The sequence below is a fragment of the Geosmithia morbida genome (assembly GCF_012550715.1).
Source record: "Geosmithia morbida isolate 1262 chromosome Unknown scaffold_13, whole genome shotgun sequence".
NCBI lineage: Eukaryota > Fungi > Ascomycota > Sordariomycetes > Hypocreales > Bionectriaceae > Geosmithia > Geosmithia morbida.
The window spans coordinates 737,783-759,895 of NW_023336200.1; the positions used below are offsets into that span (position 1 = coordinate 737,783).

The window sequence follows — 22,113 nt, forward strand, 5'->3', positions numbered from 1 at the left end:
AGACGATTCGAGCCTGACGTTATCGCTTCCATTGTCAACAACCTATGACGATTACGATTTGTGCAGTGGCGGGTGGAAAGGGCAGGGATGGGTACCCCACCAGAGCGACATTTGGTACCACTGAGGACTCGTACTAAAGAGGAGGAAAGTGGGGTATGCATTTAGGTCACACAGTGTCAGAAAATATTCGAGGGTGGGGACCACACACACGCCACCGCACCTCGGGTACGGAGTACGACGGAGTAACATTGTACGTATTTCTACTCGTTCCCTCTCTCCCCCCCCCCCCCCCCCCCCCCCCCCCCCCTCTCCCTCTTTAAATTTCTGGGTAGTCGTACGAGCGGGATTAGTAGGTTCGTATATTTGTGGGGCTTGCACAGTCGACTGGAAAGTAAAGTAGCAGTAGCAAGTAGGCCTGTCCGTTGAGAGCGGTTGAATGTCGGTATTGTTCACGGTGAAAAGGAGTGACGGGAAAAGGGGGGGGGGAGGTTAGCTGTATGGAGGTGAGACGGGAGAGATGATGCCATACTTGATTTTACTGCAAGTACAGAGGTATTCAAGTTACTCCGTATTCCGTACTCATATCTACCGAAGGAGGAAGTGTACTGCGTTATACTCCTTGTAATGACATGACGACACAACGCGACAAAGTCGTCATCGCAATGATGGGGGGCTAACGCTTGTCCTCTCTGATCCGGTGCTGCAGCCTGCTGGTGGGCATTGTGTATGGTGGGTGGCCACTGATGGAGTGCAGGTCGCTGAGGACCAGGCCACTGAGAGCAGAGGGCCTTGGTTGTGTGCAGGCCTTGTGTGGTGGGTGTAGTCGTAGTGACGCCAGCCAGTAAGAAGCCACCGAGGGCCGTGAAGCACCGTCCGACACAGTGCTAGGTCATTTCATGTTTGTCAGCGCACCATCCACACCCCTCACCCCCCCCCCCCCCCCCTACAAGAAAAAAATCCTTACAGAGTGATGAGTGGGCTGGGGGAAAGGAAAAAAAAAAACGGAAGAGAGAGAGAGAGAGGGAGAAGAATAGAGCCCGCCGCCCTTCTTTTCTTTCGGCCGCTTCTTTACAACGTCATCTCTGACGTCTTTTCTCAATCTACCTGCTCATCCTGCGACCCTCTTAGCAACCCACGCGAGCAAAGCATACACGTCCAATATACTACGAGACTGCGTTGACAGGCAGTATCGTTGTTTGCTTGGATTCTCCGAAGCCTGCTTTTTTCTTTTCCTTCTTCGATTCAGGAGGCCAAAGGCCCTGGCTACGCATCCTCTTCTCTTCTCCATCCCTGCTGCGGCCGGTCGCGCAGAATTGTGTAGCGCCTTCCCCCGACTCTCTTCTCCCCCCTCCCCCTTCTCCAACTCCCCTTTCGCCTCACAGACGCACCACACTGCCTTCGCCCGGCAACAAGAAGGGTTTGCTTACAAGTCAAACCGATCATCATCGTACGGGCGATACTATACCCTGCCTTTCCTCGACCCGGCCACACGAGAACCGGCAAACAGGGGGGAAACGTACGAGACAGAGGAAAGTGAGGACGAACACTTTGGGGTTTCCATTGTCGAGAAAGAAGAACATCGACTTTCCCACCCATCCGACCCACCCACTTCTCCTACAAGGACAACGACCAGGAAACATTGGTTCCCCTTCGAGCATTCCCAACCCGGAAAAGTATTATATCATTAGTTTTCCTCCCTCTACTCCTTGCCCCCCTCCATACCGAGGGCCACTACTTTGGGTGCTTGCCCATCTCGGCCTCTGACCTCATTAGTCTCTGGCCCTCCCCAACTCTACCACCCTCTCCCACCCCCCCCCCCCCCCCCCCCCCCCCCACNCCCCCCCCTCTCCCCCCTCCCCCCCCCCCCCCCCCCCCCCCGTCCCAAACCTTCTCCATTATAATAAATAATATACCACTACATCATCTTCAATCATGGGAGCAGCCACTGTTGCCGGCACAAGCAATCGTCCATCCAAGACGCCCCCAAAGACGGACAAGTCTCCTCTACGACCAGGTAAGCAAGCCTCCTACCCCATCTTGAACACGCCATGATGCAACCTTGTTCGTGTATCGGCGCTTGATTCTCCTGCCCCCTCCCCTCTTCTCTCCCCTCCCCAAGATGAGGCGCATTCCGTCTCGGACCTGTGCCTTGGTCCTGCTTTCTTTTAATTCTTCCATTGTCGTCATCACTCTTCTGGCCTTCTTCCTCTTACTGACATTGTCCTGCCCCGGCCAGACGTCACCTCAGACGCAAAGACATCCAATCCCAACAAGAGCGACGGCCCGTCCAATGCCGAAGCGGCCAAGCCCTTGGCACCACCTCCCCGACCCGGTCAGCAGCAGCAACAACAAAACGGATCCAACAGCCCCGACTACTTCTCCCAGGCAGGGGGATCACTCAGCCTGGAGCCCAATCCCTTCGAGCAGTCCTTCGGGGGAGAAGGTCAACCCGAGACCCCGGGAGGCACCAAGCTTCCTTCTGTCCATACCTTGACCTCGCCCTCGTCGCTCCTCCCGGGAAGCAACGCGACACCTTTCAACTGGGGAGGAGGTTCCCTACGTACCGGGCCCCTGAGTCCTGCCATGCTCTCCGGCCCTGCCAACGACTACTTTGGCGATACACAGCATCTCCGTGGCGGCTTCCCCACGCCCAACGAGTCTTCGTTGCGCTCCGGCCTCACTCCCGGCGGCAGTGGTTCCATGTTTCCCGCCCCCAGCCCCAACGCTCAGGCTTTCATCTCCCAGCTCGCCAGCGGAGGCGCGACTCCCAGCACCATCGACTTCCACCGTACGGCCATGAGCGCGGCTGCCAAGAGGGAACTCACCAACGGCGCTTCAGATAGCCAGCAACAGCAACAGCAACCTCAACCACCCCAGCAGGCACAGCAGGCACCGCCGCCCCAACAGAGCGTGACTTCCCAGCCTCAGGATATGCCCAACGGCACCGCTCAAGTCAAGTCGGAGCCCAAGACGTTTGACCCCCACGACAACGACGCCGCCAACGGCCTGTTCATGCTCGCACAGGGTGCACAGAGCCGCAACGGTACTCAACCCACCAACCAGTTCACCGCCGTAGCAGCCTCGGCACCGACTGCCCAGGCCTCGACCCAGCAGCAGCAGCAGCAGCAGCAGCAGCAGCAGCAGCAGCAGCAACCTGTAGGTGTTATCCAGGCCGACGCAAACGCCTCAGGAAACGGCACCGGTGTTGCTCGTGGTGTAAGCGAGAATAGCATAGGTTCGGACGCGAGCGACCAGCTCAAGCAGACAGCTCGTGGCAAAGCCGGCAAGAAGACCGCCGCCGCCGCCGCCAACAACAATAACAGTAACAACAACAACAACAACAACAACAACAACAATAACAATAACAGCATCTCCAACGCAGTCGCCAACGGTCGCAGGAAAGCAGAGGAACCTGCCCCTTCCAAGGTCCCGCCCAGCAAGAAGTCCAAGGGCAACAACAATAGCGTGAGCAACATCTCCTTCAACGGTAGTATGAGTGCCGAACCGTCAGACGACGAGGACATGAAGGTGGACGAGAGCGGCAACAAGTCAAAGATGACCGACGAAGAGAAGCGCAAGAACTTTCTGGAGCGCAACCGGTACGTGTACCCGAGGGAGGCCTTCGACCCTCGTTTCCCTGTGATTTTTTATCATAAAAAAATTCAGCATCATATGACGAACATCGAATACTGACCCTGTGTTCTGCAGTGTTGCGGCTCTCAAATGTCGTCAGCGGAAGAAGCAGTGGCTGGCCAACCTCCAGAGCAAGGTCGAGATGTTTTCTAATGAGAACGAGGCCTTGTCGACACAAATCTCGCAGCTGAGAGAGGAAGTTGTCAACCTCAAGACGCTTCTCCTGGCCCACAAGGACTGTCCTGTAACGCAGCAGCAAGGCATTCACAGCGCCTATTTGGGCCAGGTGGCGCAGCCGCCTGACCCGTTCAACGCTCAGATGAACCCTTACCAGATGCCTGGCCCCATGGCCAACCAGCCCGTCATGGCTGGACAGGGGGTACAGCGACGTTTCTCCTAGCCGGAAAACTCGGAAGAACAAACGTCCCAGCCAACCCGAGAGGCACGACTTGTACCAGCACCACAGGGACGGAGAGGATTACCACCTCCAGAGCCGAGACATGTACCATTTCCACGAGGAATGCAAGGACAGCTCCCACTACCATCAATCCTGCGCAGTGCTGATCCGCTAGCGTCGGGGGCTTCGCTTTCGTTTCCGATGCACCCTGACCTGCAATCCGTAGCGGGGGAACTCGCATCAAATGCAAACTCGACGTCGCCTACCAGCCTACCAGGAGGCCCGGACTCGAACTCTCAACATGGCGCTCGCACTCATAGAAGCACCGCTCAAAACACCACGGGAAGTGGCCTTGACTCCAAGAGGACGCACCCGATGTGCCCATACTTCAATTCATAGAGGGCTTCCCCCCAGGAGAGCTCACATCAGGAGGGATCGTCAGAAAACCCCTCCACCAGGCATGGACGGATCCCAATAGCCCTCTCAAAGCATAACGCACAGCCACCTGAGTGCGCGGGGCTGAAGAGATCAGCACGACGACGCGGTGCAAGCACTTGCCACGTTGCCTGGGCTGTCTCGTGCATCACGTGTGACCAGAGTTCCGTTTCCCGGAGCTGCGGACGAGGTGTTGATGGGACGCTTCATCATGCGGGAACCACCCGCGCTTGACCTATGTTTAATGTTTTTGTTTTCTCACAAGGCGTTTCAAGGATCGGAAGGAGACGGTTTGTGTTTGATGTGTTATCCGGTTTCTTTATTTTTTAACTCTCTTTTTCTTTCAAGGATATGTACACTCGGCACACAAACACGGACGGTGTTGATGACTGGATGCATAGCATAACGCTTCTCTTTTCCTTTCTCTCTTTTCTATTGTTAGGAGATGAGAAATGTCCGACTTTTTATTACCGAGGGGACGGGGAGAAAAAAATTATATCCGGCAGGAGTGGCAGAATTCGGCGGCAAAAAGTATTAGCGGAGGCGACATGGAATGATGGATGGATTGGAAAAAGGGGAGGCTGACAAGATGATCAAGAGAACAGGAAAGCTTGAGAGGAAACACTGCTGGCAAGATGTTACTTTGGAAGGGGGGGGGGAACTTTTTTTTCTTCACTTTCTTTCTCATCCCCCTCCCAGAACCGCCGGGTTTGGTCTCGAGTCTCCTTGAGCTAGTAGTACCTGGTGGGATACGTTATTTTTCTTTTTCATCTTGGTCTTGGTAAAACTAGATTATTTAAAGCAGTGATGCTTGCTTTTTCTGTGTAAGAATTGACGACTTTATTTTTGGCACACTTGTCTGGTTGCTCAACTGGTCTTGTCTGTTTGTGCAGAGATAGCTGTACAGATTATACGCTCGTTCAATGCCTACGTAACAAGGTACTCTGGGGATCATGGTCACGTGACGCAGCAGAAGTACCGGTGCAGATTGTACTTTACCATAAAAGGACTAGCGTATCCATGCGAGTTAGTGTGGTCCGTCTATGAATCCCTCAGCGACGACCAAGGTAAACAAGAGAAGAGTAGAGAAGAGGAGATCAAACCACCGACGCGATACCCGCTCTCCCCCCCAGCAGCACCGTCACCAATCTCTTCTTTCCTTTCCGTTTCTGCGCGCACCAAAACAAAATAAAGATACGACGACACCGAAGTCCGACTCCCACATACCGACGAGCTAATCCGCTTCTCTCATTTCCATCCACGTCCCTTTCTCGTCCAGCGCGTGACAACGCGCACCTCGTCGCAATTCGAACCCAGACGCATCTGTGACGCGACCTGTGTACGCATTCCGCCCCTCCACGCGACGACCTCGATTCGAAACCCAATCCTTCATCACAACCAGATAGCCTCCAAGAAAGCAAAAAAGCAGTCTTCAGGGAAGAAGGGTTTTCCGGCTTGGAAGGAGGGAAGAAATTCAAAATAAAATAAAAATAGAAGAAAAAAAAGCGCACGGGATATCTGCGGATTTCCTTTCTACAAGGAACGAGAGGACAGACCTCCTGTCGAAGACGAAACAGAGAAGAAGACACCCATGAATCTCTCCAGCCATCCATGACGACCCTCGTGCAAACTCGGGCCCTCCAACTCGTTAGCATGGGGACAAACAATCAAGATGCAGGAGGAAGACATAAACGGGGAAAAGGTGCGGTGGCGGACCTGGAGAACGACGACGACTTCCAGTTTGTGAGGAAGTCGAAGAGGGCCAAGACGGAAGCGGCGCCGCCTCAGCCGCAGCCGCAGCAGTCGAGGACGACGGCGCGCGATGCCTCGGTAGAAGCTCCGCCCACAGCCGCAATCAGACGAACGGCTGCTTCCGCCGCGACGAGGAGGAGTCCGAGAATAAACACGCCCGAACGACGACAACAACAGCAGCAACATGCCGAGAGACCGAAGTCGACAGCACAGCAGAGGAATGGTGCGACGGGAAGGACAGTCAGGGCGGATGCTACGCTGTTTGACTCACCGCCGCGACAACCAAGATCGCAGAGAGCGTCGTCGAGAGGTGCAGGTGCAGATGCGGCGGAAGATGAGGAGAGCCGACGGCGGGGAGGGTCGAGACGGGCGGGAACGGTAGAGCGTGAGGATGGAGGATCGGGGGGGGGTCCAAGGAGAGTGAGAACAGAAGAGCGGCCGGAGGGAGGATCCAGAGGAGGGTCAAGGAGATTGGCAACAGAGGAGGCAGAAGAGGACGCGCGACCGGAGGGAGGACAAAGAGGAGGACCGAAAGACAGAACGAAGATGATCACCCTGCCGATGAGCGACACGCCAATCATCAACCGAAACAAGGAGATGCGCAAACAGGGCGGCAACGACGGCAGCGGCAACCGCCGGAGCAGTCTGGGCTCCCGCGGCCGAAGGGCGAGTTCGCTCATCGACAACGGGCAGACGGCCATCCCGCATCGCGAGGTCAGGACGACAGAGTTCTACAAGCACATCGAAGCCGAGGGCCTGCCCGAACCGAGACGCATGAAGCAGCTGCTCACCTGGTGTGGAGAGCGGGCGCTGTCGGATAAGCCCAAGCATGGGAGTAAGGATGCGGGCGTCATCCATGGCGGTATGTTCTCTCTCTCCGTCTTCTCCGCCCTCTCTCTTTTTCTTCTCGTCTCTCTCATGACATCACCTGCGTGCGCGAATGTATAGTTTTTTTTGTTTTTTGTTTTTTTTGTTTTGTTTTTTGCTAACTGAGGAGACAGCCCGCGCTATTCAAGATCAATTGCTCAAGGACTTCGCCGCGCGGTCCGAATTCTCCGACTGGTTCAGCAGAGATGACGAGGCGATTCCAGGCGCACCACCTGCCGTTCTTCAGCCGAACCCGAGAAATAAAGAGTTGGACGAGAAGATTGTACAGTTGGAGGAGAATATCAAGAGGTATGTTCTTATATATACACACCCCTCTTTTCCCCACAAAAAGACGCAAACCCTTCTAACGGAAACAGGTTACAAGAGGAAAAGCAAGCGTGGCTAGCCATGCAAAGACCACCGCCAGACCAACCGCCTATCCTATCAGAATCCGAGGTCGAGCACCCGGAAACCATCGAGCTCCCCGACTTCGACCTGCTAGACGACCAGGACGGCCGGATACACCGGTACCTGTCGTCGGAAGCGGAGCCCTTCGAGTCTGTGCGGGCGACTACGCAGAAGCGCCTGCGCGACGTCCGCGCGACGCTGGAGCTGCAGGTCGACCTGCTGGCGGACAACGTGCACAGGTTGGAGCAGAGGGTGCGCGTGGCGGGCCAGGAGGCGGACCAGGTGCTCGGCCTGAGCGCGCGGAGGCTGCGGGACAGGGACGACGAGGAGAAGAGGAGGGCAGGGACCAGGCATATGCCCATCATGGAGGTGCTCCGTAGTCTCGGGGCCATGCTGCCGGATGGCGGGGAGGGTTAGGACACGGGGAAGAGAGATGAGATGAAAATAAAAAAGGGGACAAAAACCGGAGCTTCTTGAATGTTCTGGGATCATGACGATTACGAAGGCGTCTGCTTTTTTTCTTTTCTTGTTTACATACATACGTACATACATACGTATATATATATATATATATACATGCTCGGTTTCCCCACCCTTTGCCCCCCTTCTTCCTCAAGTAATGATACAATAACCTATCGAGTGGTATTAGAGGTCTTGTAGCTTTTGTGTATATATATATATATATATATACTTTATCCAATCTCGCACCACCTCCATCAGTTTCCCGTGCCCTCCTGCTCCTCGAGCCTAGGCATGAAAGCCATACCGGTACCCTGCTCGCCATCTACGCTCCTGGTGCGCACGTGAGCCCGGATCATCTCGAGGATCTCGCTGTCCCTCCACCTGAGCGGTACGGGCCTGTACGCGGGGCGGAAGGCGCCCACGGTCTGCGCCCACTCGCCCACGGGCCGGTCGCGCGGGACCTCTGCGCCGTCGGCGTCGGAGGGGTCCGTGGCGCTGGCGTCGCTCTCGGCCACGGCGGCGTTGGTCGTCGATGGGTTCGTCGAGAAGTCGCTCTCCCGCTGCGTGGCCCAGTAGTATATGTCCCAGTCGTTCTCGTCGAGGAACCGGTCGTACTGATCCAGCTGGGCGGGCGTCATGGTGGCCAGGTTCGTCGACGCGAATGTCGACAGTAGGAGGTCAGACTCTAGGGTTCCGCGCTTCCTCGACTGGTCTACCGATCCCAACACCCGGTTGTCAGCTTGGGTCATGGTGAAGGAGTGGAGAAGGAGAGGAAGGAGGAGAAGGAGAAGAATACATACACAAGAGACGTGCACGCTTGGTCTTGTCATCCTCGCCGACACGACGGAGAGGTTCAATCTTGAACTTGGCACCTTCCAGCTCGCCCACGCCGATCTCGCCGGGCGTCTTCTCGCCGCCGCCGCTGCTGCTGAGACGGGGCGTCGTCGTCGTCGACAGGGCGCGCCACGGTTGCCTCATCGCCGGGACGGCAAGGCGGTTGGCGCGCAGGGCGCGACACAGAATGGATGGGGTAGCCATTGCTACTGTGACGGTTCGATGCGAGGAGAGGAAAACGTCTGTCCTGTTTTCTTTCCTCTCTCTCTTCCTTCTTCGTCTTCTTCGCTTTTTTTTAAAAAAAATGAAAATGAAAAAAATTAATTCGCCGCTGCTGTTGCTGATGATTGATGATGCGAGGTGGTGGTGGGAGATTGGGAGTTTGTATGTTGGCTGTCTTGTGCGTATGGCGTAACAGGTAACGGCGTACGAGCAGACGATGTACGAAGAAGAAATTATGGGGCTTTGTGGACGAGGCCGAGGCCGAGTCATTCATTCCCGCAAGTCCCGCGGGCTATGAAGTAATTCATATATGACTGAGAGCATCAAAATCATTCTATCCAACAGCATACGATATTGGTCACTCTCATAAGCCTACGGAGCAGAACCATGCTTGTTTGCTTTTTTCCCCCCCTTCCTTTCTTTCCACCTTTCATTCCCATCTACCTGTCACCATGAAGAACCAACGCCGCAGCAACAATGGGGTTCGGAGAGAGCCCGCATATGCACCAATTCACAGACCAAAAGAAACTATGACATACCAGTCCAAAACAAAGTTCTTGCCCCTTGACCGCACCTCACTTTCATCATACCCCGTTAGCGTTTTCTTCGTCTTTCACTTTTCCTCCTTTGAAGAAAAGACATGAGTAGCTTCACCCATTGTATCGCATGTTCCGGGGGGAGGGGGGATAGAGCGGATTGCGCATGTGCCGATAATAACAAGAGCAAAGAAGAAGAGTGAAGAGAGAAAAAATATCGATGACAGGAAATAAAGAATCGCTTAGATCAGATGCTTGGAGCGGAAGTAGGCGCGCAGGTACATGATCTGCCAGGCCCAGAGACCGACGAGGAGCCAGGTGGTGCCGATGCCGAACCACTTGACGCGCGTGTTGGTGCTCTCGTTCGTGTCGCGGAGCTTCTGCTCTCGGCTGCGGAGGTACTCCATCTCGCGGACGACCTCGCCCGTGAGCTCCTCGATGCGGCGGAGGTCGGCCTCGACGGGCTTGAGCTTCTCGGTGGCCTGGATGGCGGCCCAGTCCTTGGCGTCTGCGCCAATGTCGACGTCGAGTTCGATGGAGCGGGTGGAGGGGTTGGGACGCTTGGCTATTTGGGTTTCCCTACAAGTCAGCACCATGGTCTTTCTTCTTCTCTGTCTTTGCATTTCGTTGCTGCTGCTGTAACAAGGAGGAAGGGATGGGAGGTCAAAACTGAGAAGGAAAACAGAAAAAAAAGAAGAAAGACATACGTCCAGTAGAGACGTTCTCGAAGCAGACATCAAAGGCAGCATCAGAGTGCGAGGTGAAGACGGTCCTCGACTCGCCAATAACGTCCCTCGGACGACCGTACTCGTTGCCCTCGGCATCGCGAATCTGATGGAAAAAAACAATCGACGTCAGCCCCGGGAATGATGGTCGCTGGAAAAGCTCCAGGGATTCGAGAAAGAAATCATACGTGAATGTTGACCATCATGCCGTCACCCTTGGTACCGCTAACAATGGCTGTGACGACGACGAGAGTATCCTTGGCGACAAAGTTTCGCACGCAGCGCTCCTTCTTCTGCGTCTCGCGACCTGTGTGAGCCGTCACGTCGAGCTTGAGGGCGTCAACGGCACCGATGAGCACCAGGAGGCTGCACAGGACGTTCAGAATCGATCGGGGGAAAGCCATGATCGCCAGAATCAAACGAGGAGCTGCTAGAAAGACACAGAGTGAAAAAGGAAGATGAAAGGAAGAGGGCGTCAACCGTGACGAGGAGGGGACCGGCGTTGACGGCGTTGACAGTTGCTTGTCCTGCTGGCACCTTGATTTGGGGGGGGGGGGGGGGGGGGGGGGAGGCTTGAGACACTGAGTTGCAAGGTGTCCAACCGTGACGGGGCGGTCACGTGTTAATGCTGCTGGTAAAAGGAGGCGCGCCAACGATATACGATATACATCTACACATGCCTACTATCAATATATTATAACGGACAGCTCCGTCTCCTACTACTGCTATCATTTTTTCTTTTTATTTCTTCTTTCTTCCCCCTCCTTTTTAAAAAAAGGAACTTTTTGCTATTCTTAAGACGGACTCTGCTCAATGATGGGCTGATAACCAAGGCGTATTCGTTCATTCACTGCATGTGATGCTGGCTTCGCCAACACCATTCAAACCAAAGACGGGTCACCGCAGCCTTCCGTTGGCCTCTGTCCAAAGCCTGCATGTCGTCATCTCTCTTAGAAATGTGAGGGTCTCCGCTGCAGATTCCTTCAGCTGCTCGGACGATCCGGAGTTGCTCGGGCATGTGGCGGCCGCCAATGTTGCGAACGGGGATCTACACGTGGAGGCTAGGTCAGCATCTTCCATGATATCAAGGTGGGTAGGATAACGCAGCGTCATAGGGACGCTGGTCTGCCTAATCCCGAAGCCCTCCTTTCCTAGGATGTACTCCTTGACGGATGGATGGGCTATATGTAGTTCATACGCCACCAGCGTGTCGGAGGAATCCTGGAGCTGACCGTCTGTAGAGTCGACGATCGAGACTAGGCTTGGGCAGAGTCGTGTTATCTAATGCGGATCGGGCATTCTGTTACTGCTGTCAAAATGTCGACCGTCTCCGTAGATGCGGACAGCTATCAGGCCCACGGCTTCCTCTAGAATCAGAGGTCATCGAGATGGATGAGGAACTGCAGCAGGCGGCGTGACTTCTCCTAGTTGCCCTCCAGGACGAGGTCGAGAACGCGATCGTACATGTCGGACAGAGTGCGCGCCCAGGGTTTTCACGAGATGATCTTCTCGGTCGAGGCATTCCGCCAACTTGTCCAGTTGGCATGCTGCTAGCCTGAACCTGTACGGGTAGAGGTAAGTCGTCAGCACGCTGCACGGCTTTTGTCCGTCGCAGCCTCGATCAGCAGTCAGTGCGTCTGGTCACTTACATTCCACTTGCTTTGCTCAACGCCATGGCAGGTCTTCTTCCTCGCATCCTCTTGCTCGCTCCCTCTCTCGAAATCTGCGCTCTCGACTATTTCTGTCCCATACGATCGTATGTCGGAGCTTATGGACGCTATGCCGAGGGCTATGCAGCTCCCTTCGGCGACTATGCGTGGGAATTTACCTAGGAAATCTTGCTCTGGTCGACCGGTAGCGACTAGCTGGATGGTGTTGAGCTTATCGTCCGTGACCACGTCCTTGACAAAACGAATCAAGTCGCGCCTTTCGCTGCATTCGTCCATGGCGTCGAGTACTATATGTACTTTCCCCTCTCCCAAGTTAAGCATCACAAGTAGGGTTCTCTGCAGGGTGTCGGTTGCCGGCTGCACGTTACCCTGAGAGTGGGACATGAAGAGACGACATGTCGAGTCTCTCGGTCTTGTCGAGGCCGACTTTGTACATCTAGAGACAGATAGAGCGGAGCATCCCGGCTGCGGCCTACTTCCTGCTACCGCCGCTGTCGAAGCAATACATCGAGACACCGTGACCGCCACTCTCCTTGAGATGACTCAAGATCGTAGAGCTCGGCATTGCCTTCTCGAAGCCAGGCAGTGCGTGGAGCCACAGGTACCGGCGCGATCCAAGTTTCTATTCGACAGAGGGGTCGCTATTGATGAACCGATCCCCGGTATTACCATGCTGCAAGCCCCTTGCATTGTTGACATTGGTCGACGGGTCCGGCGGAGGGAGCCAGAGTTGGAGAGCAGCCACCTCCTTCCTGGCTGAAAATTTATCTCTTCAACCGTGGTCTTGATGTGGCTCGTTGCCATGTCGAATTGTTCCAGGCCTTTCTCCCCCCTCACTTTGGGTTTAATAGAAGAACACGCGACGAGATACACGTTACTACGTTGCCGACCTCCCGTAAACCCATACCATCTGGTACCTAGAGGTCGTTCGACACTCGTAGATCTGATACCTGGAAATTGTGACCTGGGGGGGTCGCTTCACCACAATCCAAGGGGAGACAATGTTTTCTGACTAAGCCATCACCATGACTAATCACAGCTACGCTCGCTACGAAGTGGGTACCTCACATTGATCGCGAATCTCCAAATCATTCAACGCCTATTCCCAGATGCAACTTTCTGCCCATCATCAACATCTCAATCACATCAGTCGCCCAGCATGCCCAAGTGTAAGCCTTCCTCTTCGCCCACCCAAAAGTTCTTCTCTGCTAACATATTACCAAACAGTCTTCTGTAAGTTGCCGACTACCCAGCTAGCAAAATCTCGAGCGCCGCGCGCGTCGCAAACTCTCATCTGGACCACACACTCGAACGACGACAGAAACTAACTGACTGGGGAATTTCTTTTTTTTCCCCAAAAAAAATAGGCGACTACTGCGATGTCTACCTGACGCACGACTCCATGAGCGTGCGCAGGGCCCACAACAGCGGAAAGAATCATCTGCGCAATGTGGTCGACTACTACCAACGTACGCCTTTATATCCCCCTCTCCCCCCCCCCAATCGTTGTGTTATCTGTCTGACAGGGCCATGTGAGAAATGTAGAAATCGGTCACGAAAAGGCTCAGTCTGTCATCGACTCCATCACGTCCTCCTATGCAGCAGAGGGTCAGGCCCACGCCAACCCAATGCTTCCCCAGAACCAGCCCGGTCACAGGTTCCCTCCTCCATTCCCTTTCCCGGGTGGTGAGTCTCGACTATTCTTTCCTTTCTCTTTCTTCTTCTTCCCTCTATTTTCTCCCCTCCCGTCTGTCATCGACAACCTGACTAACATCTCTAGGCGCACCGCCTCCCTTCCCGAACATGCCTGGCGCACCTATGCCTCACGGTCTACCTCGTACGTCACGTCCCTCCCCGATGCAAAGAACAGAGAACAAAGGAAGGAGAAGAAGAAGAAGAAGAAGAAGAAGAAGAAGAAGAAGAAGAAGAAGCTGACAGTGAAATTAAAATAAAAGCCCCACCAGGTGCTCCCCGCGGTATGCCCGTACCCTTCCCCGGTCCAAATGGCATGCCTCCCATTCCTCCCCCCGGCGCCGGCGCCGCTGGTCTACCGTTTCCCCCTCCCCCCGGCGGGCTCCCCTTCCCCCCTCCCCCGGGAGCCGCCGGCCTGCCACCTCCTGGCTTTCCGGGGATGCCTCCCCCTCCTGGCCCCCAGGGATTCCCCGGTGGTCCCCCCCCGCCTGGATTCCCTCCCGGTATGCCTGGTGCCCCTGGTGCCCCTGGTCTCGACAGACGATAGAATACTGAGGACGTCTGGGGCATGATTCGGAAGGAGTTGAGGGAGGGGCTGGTGAGAGAGGGAGAGGAGAGAGAGAGGAGAGAGAGGAAAAGACGATAGTGATTGGTTTTTTTTTCTATTTTTCTTTTGGTCCTGTTTTTTTATATTTCTTACTTCTTGCCGCTACAACTGCAACTGCTATTGCTACTCTTGGGAATCGTTCAGGCGTAAAGGCGAATGGGGATCAGGACGTGTGTCGATATCAATACAAAAATAGCCTCTATATACTGTTGGTCTGTCGCGATGTAACATGTCGGACTTCCCATGGGCCTACGTCTTGTAACGGTATGTTGAAAACGCCCGTCTTTTCTTATTTCTTTCATTCTCTCATTCTTTTTAAAAAAAGAAAGAGCACGGAAATACCAGCAAATGGAAAAAAAAAATATGCGTCTGATCTCCGACTACCATCTATGCAAATACACGAACCAAGGACTGAAGTCGGTACCATTCGACGCCAGCGTCATGGTGGTTTTGCTGCCAACTGAAATCCCCCTCCCCCAAAAAAAAAATTCCAATCAAGACCAGTAACGAGTCAAGGGATGACGAGAACGCCAATGTGAAAAAAAAAGACATCTCTCCAAAGGAAGGTCCAACTGAAAGAAGTGAAGACGAAAGGGGGAGAAGAAGAGAAGAAAGAAGAAAACAATCCTCCATAAATCATATCAAAATCATTTGCGTCATCTCTGTCGTAAGCCTGTCCTTCTTGGCCCGTTCCATCTCTCATTTTCATACATCATTCCTCCTCTTTATACCCTTGTGCCTTGGGCATGCCTCATCATTCCTCCTCTTTTATATATCATCTTGATTCATGCTTCATCCCACCTCGCATCACGTCCCCCACTGAGATACACTACTCCTCCTCAACAACTCATCCACCCCGTCATGAACCTCCTTGGGGCCGGATATCTTCTTCCTCAGCTCCTCAGTTCGCTTCTCTCGTCTCCTATCGCTGAGCCGCCTGGGTATGTCCTGTATATCTCCGACTTTATCGCTGAGCGAGAATCGACGACGATGGCTGCTACTCCTAGTCTGTGCTGCTGCTGCTGCTGCTGCGGCAGATGACGACGATAGTGGTGGTCTGGAGACGCCATCGGGGCCTACGGAGCTGATGCCACGCCATATACTGTTCCTGTTAGAGCTGTCGCCGCCGTCCGGGGCGGTAGAGGGTCTAACGTTGCCACAGACGCCGCTGCTTCGTCGCCTCATGACGCGTAGGTTGCCGCTCGGGGTGCGCTGAATGGTACGCTTCTCCGTGCCATAGGCGTCGTCATCGTGGAACATCGTGACGGTGTCGACTTCCCGGCTGGGGAGTACGGAGAAGGTGCGCTTCATCTTGTCGCTGAAGCGCCTCTTGGGCACCGCCCGAGCCGTGGGACGGTTGTCGATGGGAGGGTAGCGGAGGTGCTGCTCGCTTTCTTCAACCTCTTCATCATCGTCGTCGTCGTCAAAGATCCGCTCGTACTCAATGTCATCGTCGTCATCGTCGTCGTCATCGTCGTCAGGGTCCCATTGAGGACGCCAGAAAGGGTGTAGCCTGTTCTCCTCGGGCGGCACGTCGTCTTCACGGGGATATCCGCTGGCGCTCCAGCTCCTGCCGCGCCTGCGACGGGAACGGCTGCGGCTGCGGCTGCGGCTGCGGCTGCGACTGTGGCTGCGGTTGCGGCTGGGCAGGGAAAAAGCGCGTGAGAGGAAGCTGCCGCCTGGTCGAGATGCGTTGGGCGGGTACGACAACGAGTTGCGGTGGCGGCGACCAAATGCCCTGGCTACCAGCGAGGGCTTGCGATTTGGATCCTCGGCCATTGTCTCCAAGAGGTTGCCCCGCTGGATCTCCTTGTCAAGGGCCGGCGTCGTCCCGGAGGGGGTTGCAGAGGTGAATGTTAGGACGGGGGGCCCCGTCGGAGCGACCTGGGTTGGCGGTTCGGGCGGGGCGCGGGGGTTGCGCAGGGGTGACTCGATGTCGTCGAGGGAGAACTGCGCCTTCATGGGTGTCGAGGGAGGACCGGAGTTGTCGTTTGGCGCCGCTGCCGCCCCGGTAGTAGCCGGCATCGCAGCTTCAGCGGGGCGCTGGCTGTCGGATACATCGGACAGCCGTGCCGAGTGGTCGACCATCAGCACAGACGAGTTCTGATGGTGGTACATGTGAACGGCCTGAGCCTCGGACACCTCGGGCGCCGTGCCGTTGGTCTCCATCGAAGCGACGGAGAAGGGCGTGTTGCGCGAGGGTATCTTGCTGGGGGAGCTGAGGCCGTCGTTGTAGTCGCCGCCGCCGTCGACTCTGTGGTGCAGGTCGGAAACCAACCGGATAGGATCCAGGAGCAGCGGCGAGGCAAGCTTCCGTGATGTCTGCTGCTGGTGCAGCGGCGGTGGCGGCGACAGTGGCGGTGATAGCGATGGCAGAACAAGCGGCCACTCTTCCGACTGTGGCGCTTTGTTTGCTGACAGCTGTGACTGAGGAGGATCGCTGCGAGGTGAGTCCCTAGAGGCGGTCTCGCGCGGTGGTGAACGCGTAGCCAGTGGCCGGGTGGCGTTGTCGCGGTGTCGTAGGCTCTCCGTCGTCATAGATCCGGCTCTCGAGACGTTGCGGCTAGTCGGTGCCGAGAGAGACGAGGACCTGCGAGGTATAGCGGGCGGGAAGTCCATGGTCATAACGTCGCTGCTGCTGCTCGAGAGGGAATATGAGCGGGAGTGGGAGCGGGAGAGGCGTCCTCGATGCTCAAGCGCGGGATCGGCAGCATGTCGTCTCTCAGCGACGGGTGGTACATCCTTATGGGGGTTGTTGGAGCCGAGGCTTTGGGTCCTCCTGGAGTGTCTGCTGGATGTGGACCTGAGCGATGGCTCCCGCGACTTGGAGCGCGAGGACAGTCGGTCAGGCACGACAATGACGGGGATAGCACCGCTCTTCCACACCTCGCGTCTTGCCCTGGCGCTAGACACGGAGCTGACGGAGGCGTGGCTGCCATTTCTCCCCGGTTCGGTAGGTCGCTGGTTCGTTATCGGCGGCCGAGATGGTTTCCTTCCTCGCTCGACAACCGGAGCGGTGACGGCGGCAGGGGATGACTGCTTTGCGCTACGAGCAGAAGACATCGATAGGTTCATAGGCTCCCGCAGCGAGCCCTGCTTCCGTACGTGCCTCAGAGTCCTCTGCTTCTGTGGTTCCCTGTATGGAGCATCGACCAAGGCCGACACCTTCGAGCTGAAGGACATTGAGGACAGTCCTGACGACCTCTGCTGGCTGGTGGCGACGGAGCTATCGGAGTATGTAGGACCGGATGAAGAGCGGGTGGCGCGATCTGTACCACTCCTCGAGGACGACTTCGGCGAAGCCTTTCCGGTCAGAGATGCGTTACGAACGGTCCGGACGGCGCTGGATGCGGCTACGGGATTGGCAGGCTCCTGAAGAGGAGCGTCTCCGCTCATTTTCCTCTGGTGGCGGTAGTATTGATGTTGATGATCTGGTGCAAGCTGCTGCTGCCTTGTCTTGGCAACGGTGACTTGGGCGCGGTCAGACGGGCGTTCCGTCCCGCTGACAGAACCCCAGTCCCCATCGAACTGAAGCGGCTCATGGCGTTTTCTTGGCATGTGGGCATCGTCATGCTCGTCGACCGGTCCGGCAAGGCGCGAGAGGGCCATGCCCAGTGCGAGAGGGTTGGGGACGCGGTCCCCGTGGCCGTTTGGCGGTGGCACCTTGGGAACGGCTGAACGGGAAGTTCGACCAGAGGCCGCGGCGGGCTGGGGCTTGAGCTGGGACTGGACGGTCAACGGCGTGACATTCTCCTCGGGCGAGGAAGGAGGATCCTCCCTGGCGGTGCGGAATGACTCCGTGCGAGACTCTATGGTGAGGTAGGTGGCATCGGTGGTATCGGTGGCACTACGGCGCGCCGGCGCCACGGGCACACCGCGGTCGGTGGCGGCGACGCCAGCGGTGGCGAGCGGGCGCAGGGCCATTGGGCGCGTCACGGGCTGAGGAGGGGTGACATCGGGGGTCGGGGGGCTGCGCTGGTCCGGAGGCGTGGTGGGAGCCTGGGCGGACTGCTTCGGGGTACGGAGGAGTCGAGAGTCTGTCGTAGTAGGGAAGGAGGGCAGGGTGGAGTGGCTGCTGGACGAGGTACGCGGATGTGCTGGGGGCGTAGGGGGTAATTCAGGCCCGCCGCCGCGACCGCCGATCAAGTTCCCAGAGGCATGTCTCAGAGTCGGCGGACTGGAAGGCTGGGAGGCGGTCGGCGTCGACGTCTGGGTGGTGTCGATGGTGAGATCGGGCAGCAGCCCCTGAGACGGCAGATGGACGGGATATATGCTGTCGGTACGATCATGGCGGGGTTTGGGCAGGACCTTGTGCTTCTTGAACTGGCGCTGGCCGGCAACGCCGTTGCAGTACGAGTATGCGGCGATCTGGTGCGGGCCGCCGGCGGCCATGGTGGTGACAGCGTCGCCGGATGTGAGCAACATTCCCAAGGGCCGGAGCCAGAGGGGGAAAGGTCGACTATGGATGCGTTTTTGGCTAGGAGCGATTGCCGTGTGCGCGGCCAAGAGAGTGTCGCATGCTGAGCTGGAGGGCGTAGCGGGAAGGAAACGGCCGCAATGTCTCAGGGAAGTGTAGTATCTCGTGCGTCGCGGACGTGTATACTCGTATATACCCGGGAGATGAGGGCCAAAAATAAGGTGAAATGAAATAAAGTAACAGAGAGCACAGAGACAAGAAAGCAAAATGGCAGAATATACTGGCCAGCCAAGGGAAAACGGTCTGGATGCAAGAAGAAGGGATTCAACAAGAGAGGCCAGCTGTGTCGATATGCGAGGGGAGGAGACAGCGGAGATGCGCCACCGGTAGAACGGGCCAGGCTGTGGCGCAACGGTCGCGAGAGGGCCCAGGCTTCGCTCACGAAATGTCGGGGCGACAAAGGAGGACAGGGAGGAGAGGAACAAAGAGCGATGTCAGACCAGACATGCTAGCGGAGGCTCATTGTCTCGAGGGAAGGCTGGGAAAGGGTGAAAGCCGGAGAGAGAGGGGGAGAGAGGGAGAGAGAGGGAGAGAGAGGGAGAGAGAAGAAAGGAAGGAGGATGAAAAAAAGGTCGTCGACACGAGTGTGTGTGGTTGGGTGTGCTCGGGTGTGCGTGCGTGAGAGAGTGAGAGAGTGAGAGAGAGAGAGGGGGGGGGGGGGGGGGGAAAAGGGGGGGGGGGGGGGGGGGGGGGGGGGGGAAAAGGGGGGGGGGGGGGGGGGGGGGGGGGGGGGGAACAAGCGGGATGAGAGTGGAGAGAGAGAGAGTGACAATGTCCAGCGTGAAAGAGGAGAGGTCGGGGGCTGATGGATACGGTATTACAGCGTGCAGTGTACAGCGTGCAGCGTGCGCCTGTACAGCGTGCGCCTGTCCAAGGTAGTATGGAGGACGTCAGAGCCAACGTCGGAGGGAGCCAGACCGTCAGGGTTAGTGCCGAGTGGGAGCTTAATGGGAAGTCTTGGGTCGCTACATAGACGGACATGGGTCAGAGTATTATCCATCATCTATTATGATTGTTATTACAGTACCTACTGTAGGTACGGAGCATCGACCTAGAAATGGATGGACGGGGCTCGGGGGGGAGGGGGCGGTGGTCTCGCATCCTCCCCGGCTGACGCAGCACAAGCTCTCGACGTACACGGCTGTCACTGCACTGGCGTCTTATCATGATTTGCGAGTTGCGTGTCCGTATCGACGGAGTATTTTGATACTCTCGCCATGCAACCCATTGCTCACAGTTCTTGACGAGTCGTACCTAGGCCGGCCATCCAGCCCAGTCTACAAGTCCAGCGCACGGAAGGATGGATGGCCATGACGGTGAGACGGTGCGACGTGCTGGTACTCTCTGTATCTCACACGCGAATGCATCCGGCAACCGTCATCACTCGTACGACATCGCTCTCCCAACCCCCGTCTCCCATGCTACCGGTCCGAGGCAACACCTTCCTTCAGCAGCGTCTGCGCCGGTCCGGACCGCCGCACTAGACAACGTGTGCCAGCCTCCAGCTTGATAGCTTCTTGTCAGCCTCTCGACCCCGCATCGCAACCGTCCTCTCTTCACTTCCTCTCTAGCTTTTCAAAGTTGGCCGGCGTAGCAGAAAGTGTCTGTTGTCTCTCTCTGGTCTTGTCGCGTGGCTCTCTTCTTTCTCTTCTTTCTTTCATCCTCCCATCCACTCATTCTTCTGCTCCTCCGCTTACTGCCCTTCCCTTTCTGTTCTAGCCATTTCTTATCGGGAGGAGGATGGGTAGAGACTTGGACGACGACACGATTTCTACCAACCCCGACCTGCAACCCACCTACGATTACCACGCTCACCTGCCGATACTGGTATGGAGAGAGCATACTCGTAGCAGGTGACGATGCTCTGCCCAGGATAGATCACCCGAGTACAGATGGAAGGGGGGGGAGGAAGGGAGGATGGAACAAACACGTGAGTGGCGGCGGGCCACCCACACATGCATGGAAACGGGGAGCATGCCGAGTGATGGATCGAGTCCCAAGTGGGCCCCGCTCGATTGGTCTGGCACGACGTGTAGAGCATTCCTACAGGGTACGGAGGGGAGTGGTTGCTGTCAAGAGGGAGGGATGATATGGGATGATGAATGGGTGCGTGTGAAATCTAGGTGGCTGGTTTATGTGGGACTACGGGCAGAGTACGAGGACCCAACCGGCTGACCGATTGGCTTGGCTGGACGATTTCTCTGCCAATCTGCGTGATACGAGCAAGCTACATGCATGTACTCGCGGAGTCGTGATACTTGCACGGCTGTACTTGTATTCCGCCGTAGCGCATCATCACTCGTAGCAGTCCTTGGTCTTGACCACTTCTAACCCCACCTCGCATAAATCGACAGTACTCTCTTTTCTCCCGTACTCTCGGCTTCAGATGAGTATTACCAAACGAACGACGGCTGGTCAGAAGGGGGGGTGTTGGAGTTGGGGTGGGTGAGGTTATCACAGCTGCCCTTGCCACTTGTGGTTATGATATTACCAGCAGTGCCAGTACTGATATATATACATATATATATGTGTGTGTGTGTGCATGTGTGTGTGTGTATGTGTGTATGTGTGTATAGGTACTGATATGACCTACTTACCTACCCACAGCTGCACGAGCAAAGCCACGCATCCCGTACAGCTCACACGCAAGGACAAATCATTCTTTGCCCACCACTCAGGTACCGACAGATCCCTTCTTCGATTCTGCACCCGTACAGGGGACCTTCTCGTTGGCACCTTGGCCTGTGTACATTCACCACTCGTAGTGATACTGCCTACTGGTAGTATGACCATTACAGCGTAGGAGGATACGCGCATTACATACATGCACCTGTAGGGGGGACCTTCGTCTTCGGCAGCCCCGCCCCTCAGCCAGCCTTGTGGCTCGGCGGGTGAGCCTCGTACTCGTAGTCGAGGTGTGTGGCGACTCGGATTATCGATTCAGCCACGTCCACACGGAGGGCCGGCCAAGCCACAGTTCACCACTGGCCTCGGATGGCTACAAGTGATACCGGGTCACACCTCCGCCGCACGCACGTCTAAATATAGTTACGGAACGAGCACATCTTCTCTGGTCGTGATTCGAGGCCTCGTAGTACGCCAAGTCATGTGGCAAAAACCATTGTTCTCTCTCTCTCTCTCTCTCTCTCTCTCTCTCTTCGAGTCAGATGCGTCAAGAATGACGGTGCTTGTATTACCCTCGTATCAACGGTGAAGACGAGGATTGGAAAAATGGCGTGTCATGGTTGTTGTTGTTGTTGTTGTTGTTATTGTCGGTAGATTATCACGTGATGATTTGGAGAATTAAAAAAAAAAAAAAAAAAAAAAGGTATCGGATCGTGATACAAAGTGTGGGATCACTGCTCATTCCGACATGCAGTTGCCACTTATTACATA

At 56.0% G+C, this 22,113-nt stretch overlaps 8 protein-coding genes across 8 annotated transcripts; 3 read left to right on the forward strand and 5 right to left on the reverse strand.

The window, feature by feature from the left end:
- Positions 1 to 1,932: 1,932 nt before the first annotated feature.
- Positions 1,933 to 4,033, forward strand: GMORB2_2575 (uncharacterized protein; the record flags this gene model as incomplete). The annotated part of the gene is made up of 3 exons (XM_035464554.1): positions 1,933 to 2,014; positions 2,237 to 3,599; positions 3,709 to 4,033. The coding sequence occupies 3 exons, from the start codon at positions 1,933 to 1,935 to the stop codon at positions 4,031 to 4,033; spliced, it is 1,770 nt and encodes a 589-aa protein (XP_035319740.1).
- Positions 4,034 to 6,076: 2,043 nt separating this feature from the next.
- GMORB2_2576 (kinetochore protein Mis13/DSN1) lies at positions 6,077 to 7,909 on the forward strand (the record flags this gene model as incomplete). The annotated part of the gene is made up of 3 exons (XM_035464555.1): positions 6,077 to 7,079; positions 7,219 to 7,393; positions 7,462 to 7,909. 3 exons carry the CDS (start codon positions 6,077 to 6,079, stop codon positions 7,907 to 7,909), a joined length of 1,626 nt encoding a protein of 541 aa, XP_035319741.1.
- Positions 7,910 to 8,208: 299 nt separating this feature from the next.
- Positions 8,209 to 8,992, reverse strand: GMORB2_2577 (succinate dehydrogenase assembly factor 2; the record flags this gene model as incomplete). Its single annotated transcript, XM_035464556.1, has 2 exons — positions 8,209 to 8,666; positions 8,755 to 8,992. The coding sequence occupies 2 exons, from the start codon at positions 8,990 to 8,992 to the stop codon at positions 8,209 to 8,211; spliced, it is 696 nt and encodes a 231-aa protein (XP_035319742.1).
- A 796-nt stretch (positions 8,993 to 9,788) lies between these two features.
- Positions 9,789 to 10,675, reverse strand: GMORB2_2578 (p24 family protein delta-1; the record flags this gene model as incomplete). The annotated part of the gene is made up of 3 exons (XM_035464557.1): positions 9,789 to 10,111; positions 10,254 to 10,377; positions 10,460 to 10,675. 3 exons carry the CDS (start codon positions 10,673 to 10,675, stop codon positions 9,789 to 9,791), a joined length of 663 nt encoding a protein of 220 aa, XP_035319743.1.
- A 493-nt stretch (positions 10,676 to 11,168) lies between these two features.
- Positions 11,169 to 12,325, reverse strand: GMORB2_2579 (exodeoxyribonuclease V alpha subunit; the record flags this gene model as incomplete). The annotated part of the gene is made up of 2 exons (XM_035464558.1): positions 11,169 to 11,552; positions 11,921 to 12,325. 2 exons carry the CDS (start codon positions 12,323 to 12,325, stop codon positions 11,169 to 11,171), a joined length of 789 nt encoding a protein of 262 aa, XP_035319744.1.
- Positions 12,326 to 13,100: 775 nt separating this feature from the next.
- Positions 13,101 to 14,180, forward strand: GMORB2_2580 (U1 small nuclear ribonucleoprotein C; the record flags this gene model as incomplete). The annotated part of the gene is made up of 5 exons (XM_035464559.1): positions 13,101 to 13,110; positions 13,309 to 13,410; positions 13,487 to 13,627; positions 13,722 to 13,778; positions 13,906 to 14,180. 5 exons carry the CDS (start codon positions 13,101 to 13,103, stop codon positions 14,178 to 14,180), a joined length of 585 nt encoding a protein of 194 aa, XP_035319745.1.
- Positions 14,181 to 15,141: 961 nt separating this feature from the next.
- GMORB2_2581 (uncharacterized protein) lies at positions 15,142 to 18,632 on the reverse strand (the record flags this gene model as incomplete). The annotated part of the gene is made up of 2 exons (XM_035464560.1): positions 15,142 to 15,149; positions 15,344 to 18,632. 2 exons carry the CDS (start codon positions 18,630 to 18,632, stop codon positions 15,142 to 15,144), a joined length of 3,297 nt encoding a protein of 1,098 aa, XP_035319746.1.
- A 349-nt stretch (positions 18,633 to 18,981) lies between these two features.
- GMORB2_2582 (uncharacterized protein) lies at positions 18,982 to 19,698 on the reverse strand (the record flags this gene model as incomplete). The annotated part of the gene is made up of 2 exons (XM_035464561.1): positions 18,982 to 19,089; positions 19,531 to 19,698. 2 exons carry the CDS (start codon positions 19,696 to 19,698, stop codon positions 18,982 to 18,984), a joined length of 276 nt encoding a protein of 91 aa, XP_035319747.1.
- Between the last annotated feature and the right edge of the window lie 2,415 nt (positions 19,699 to 22,113).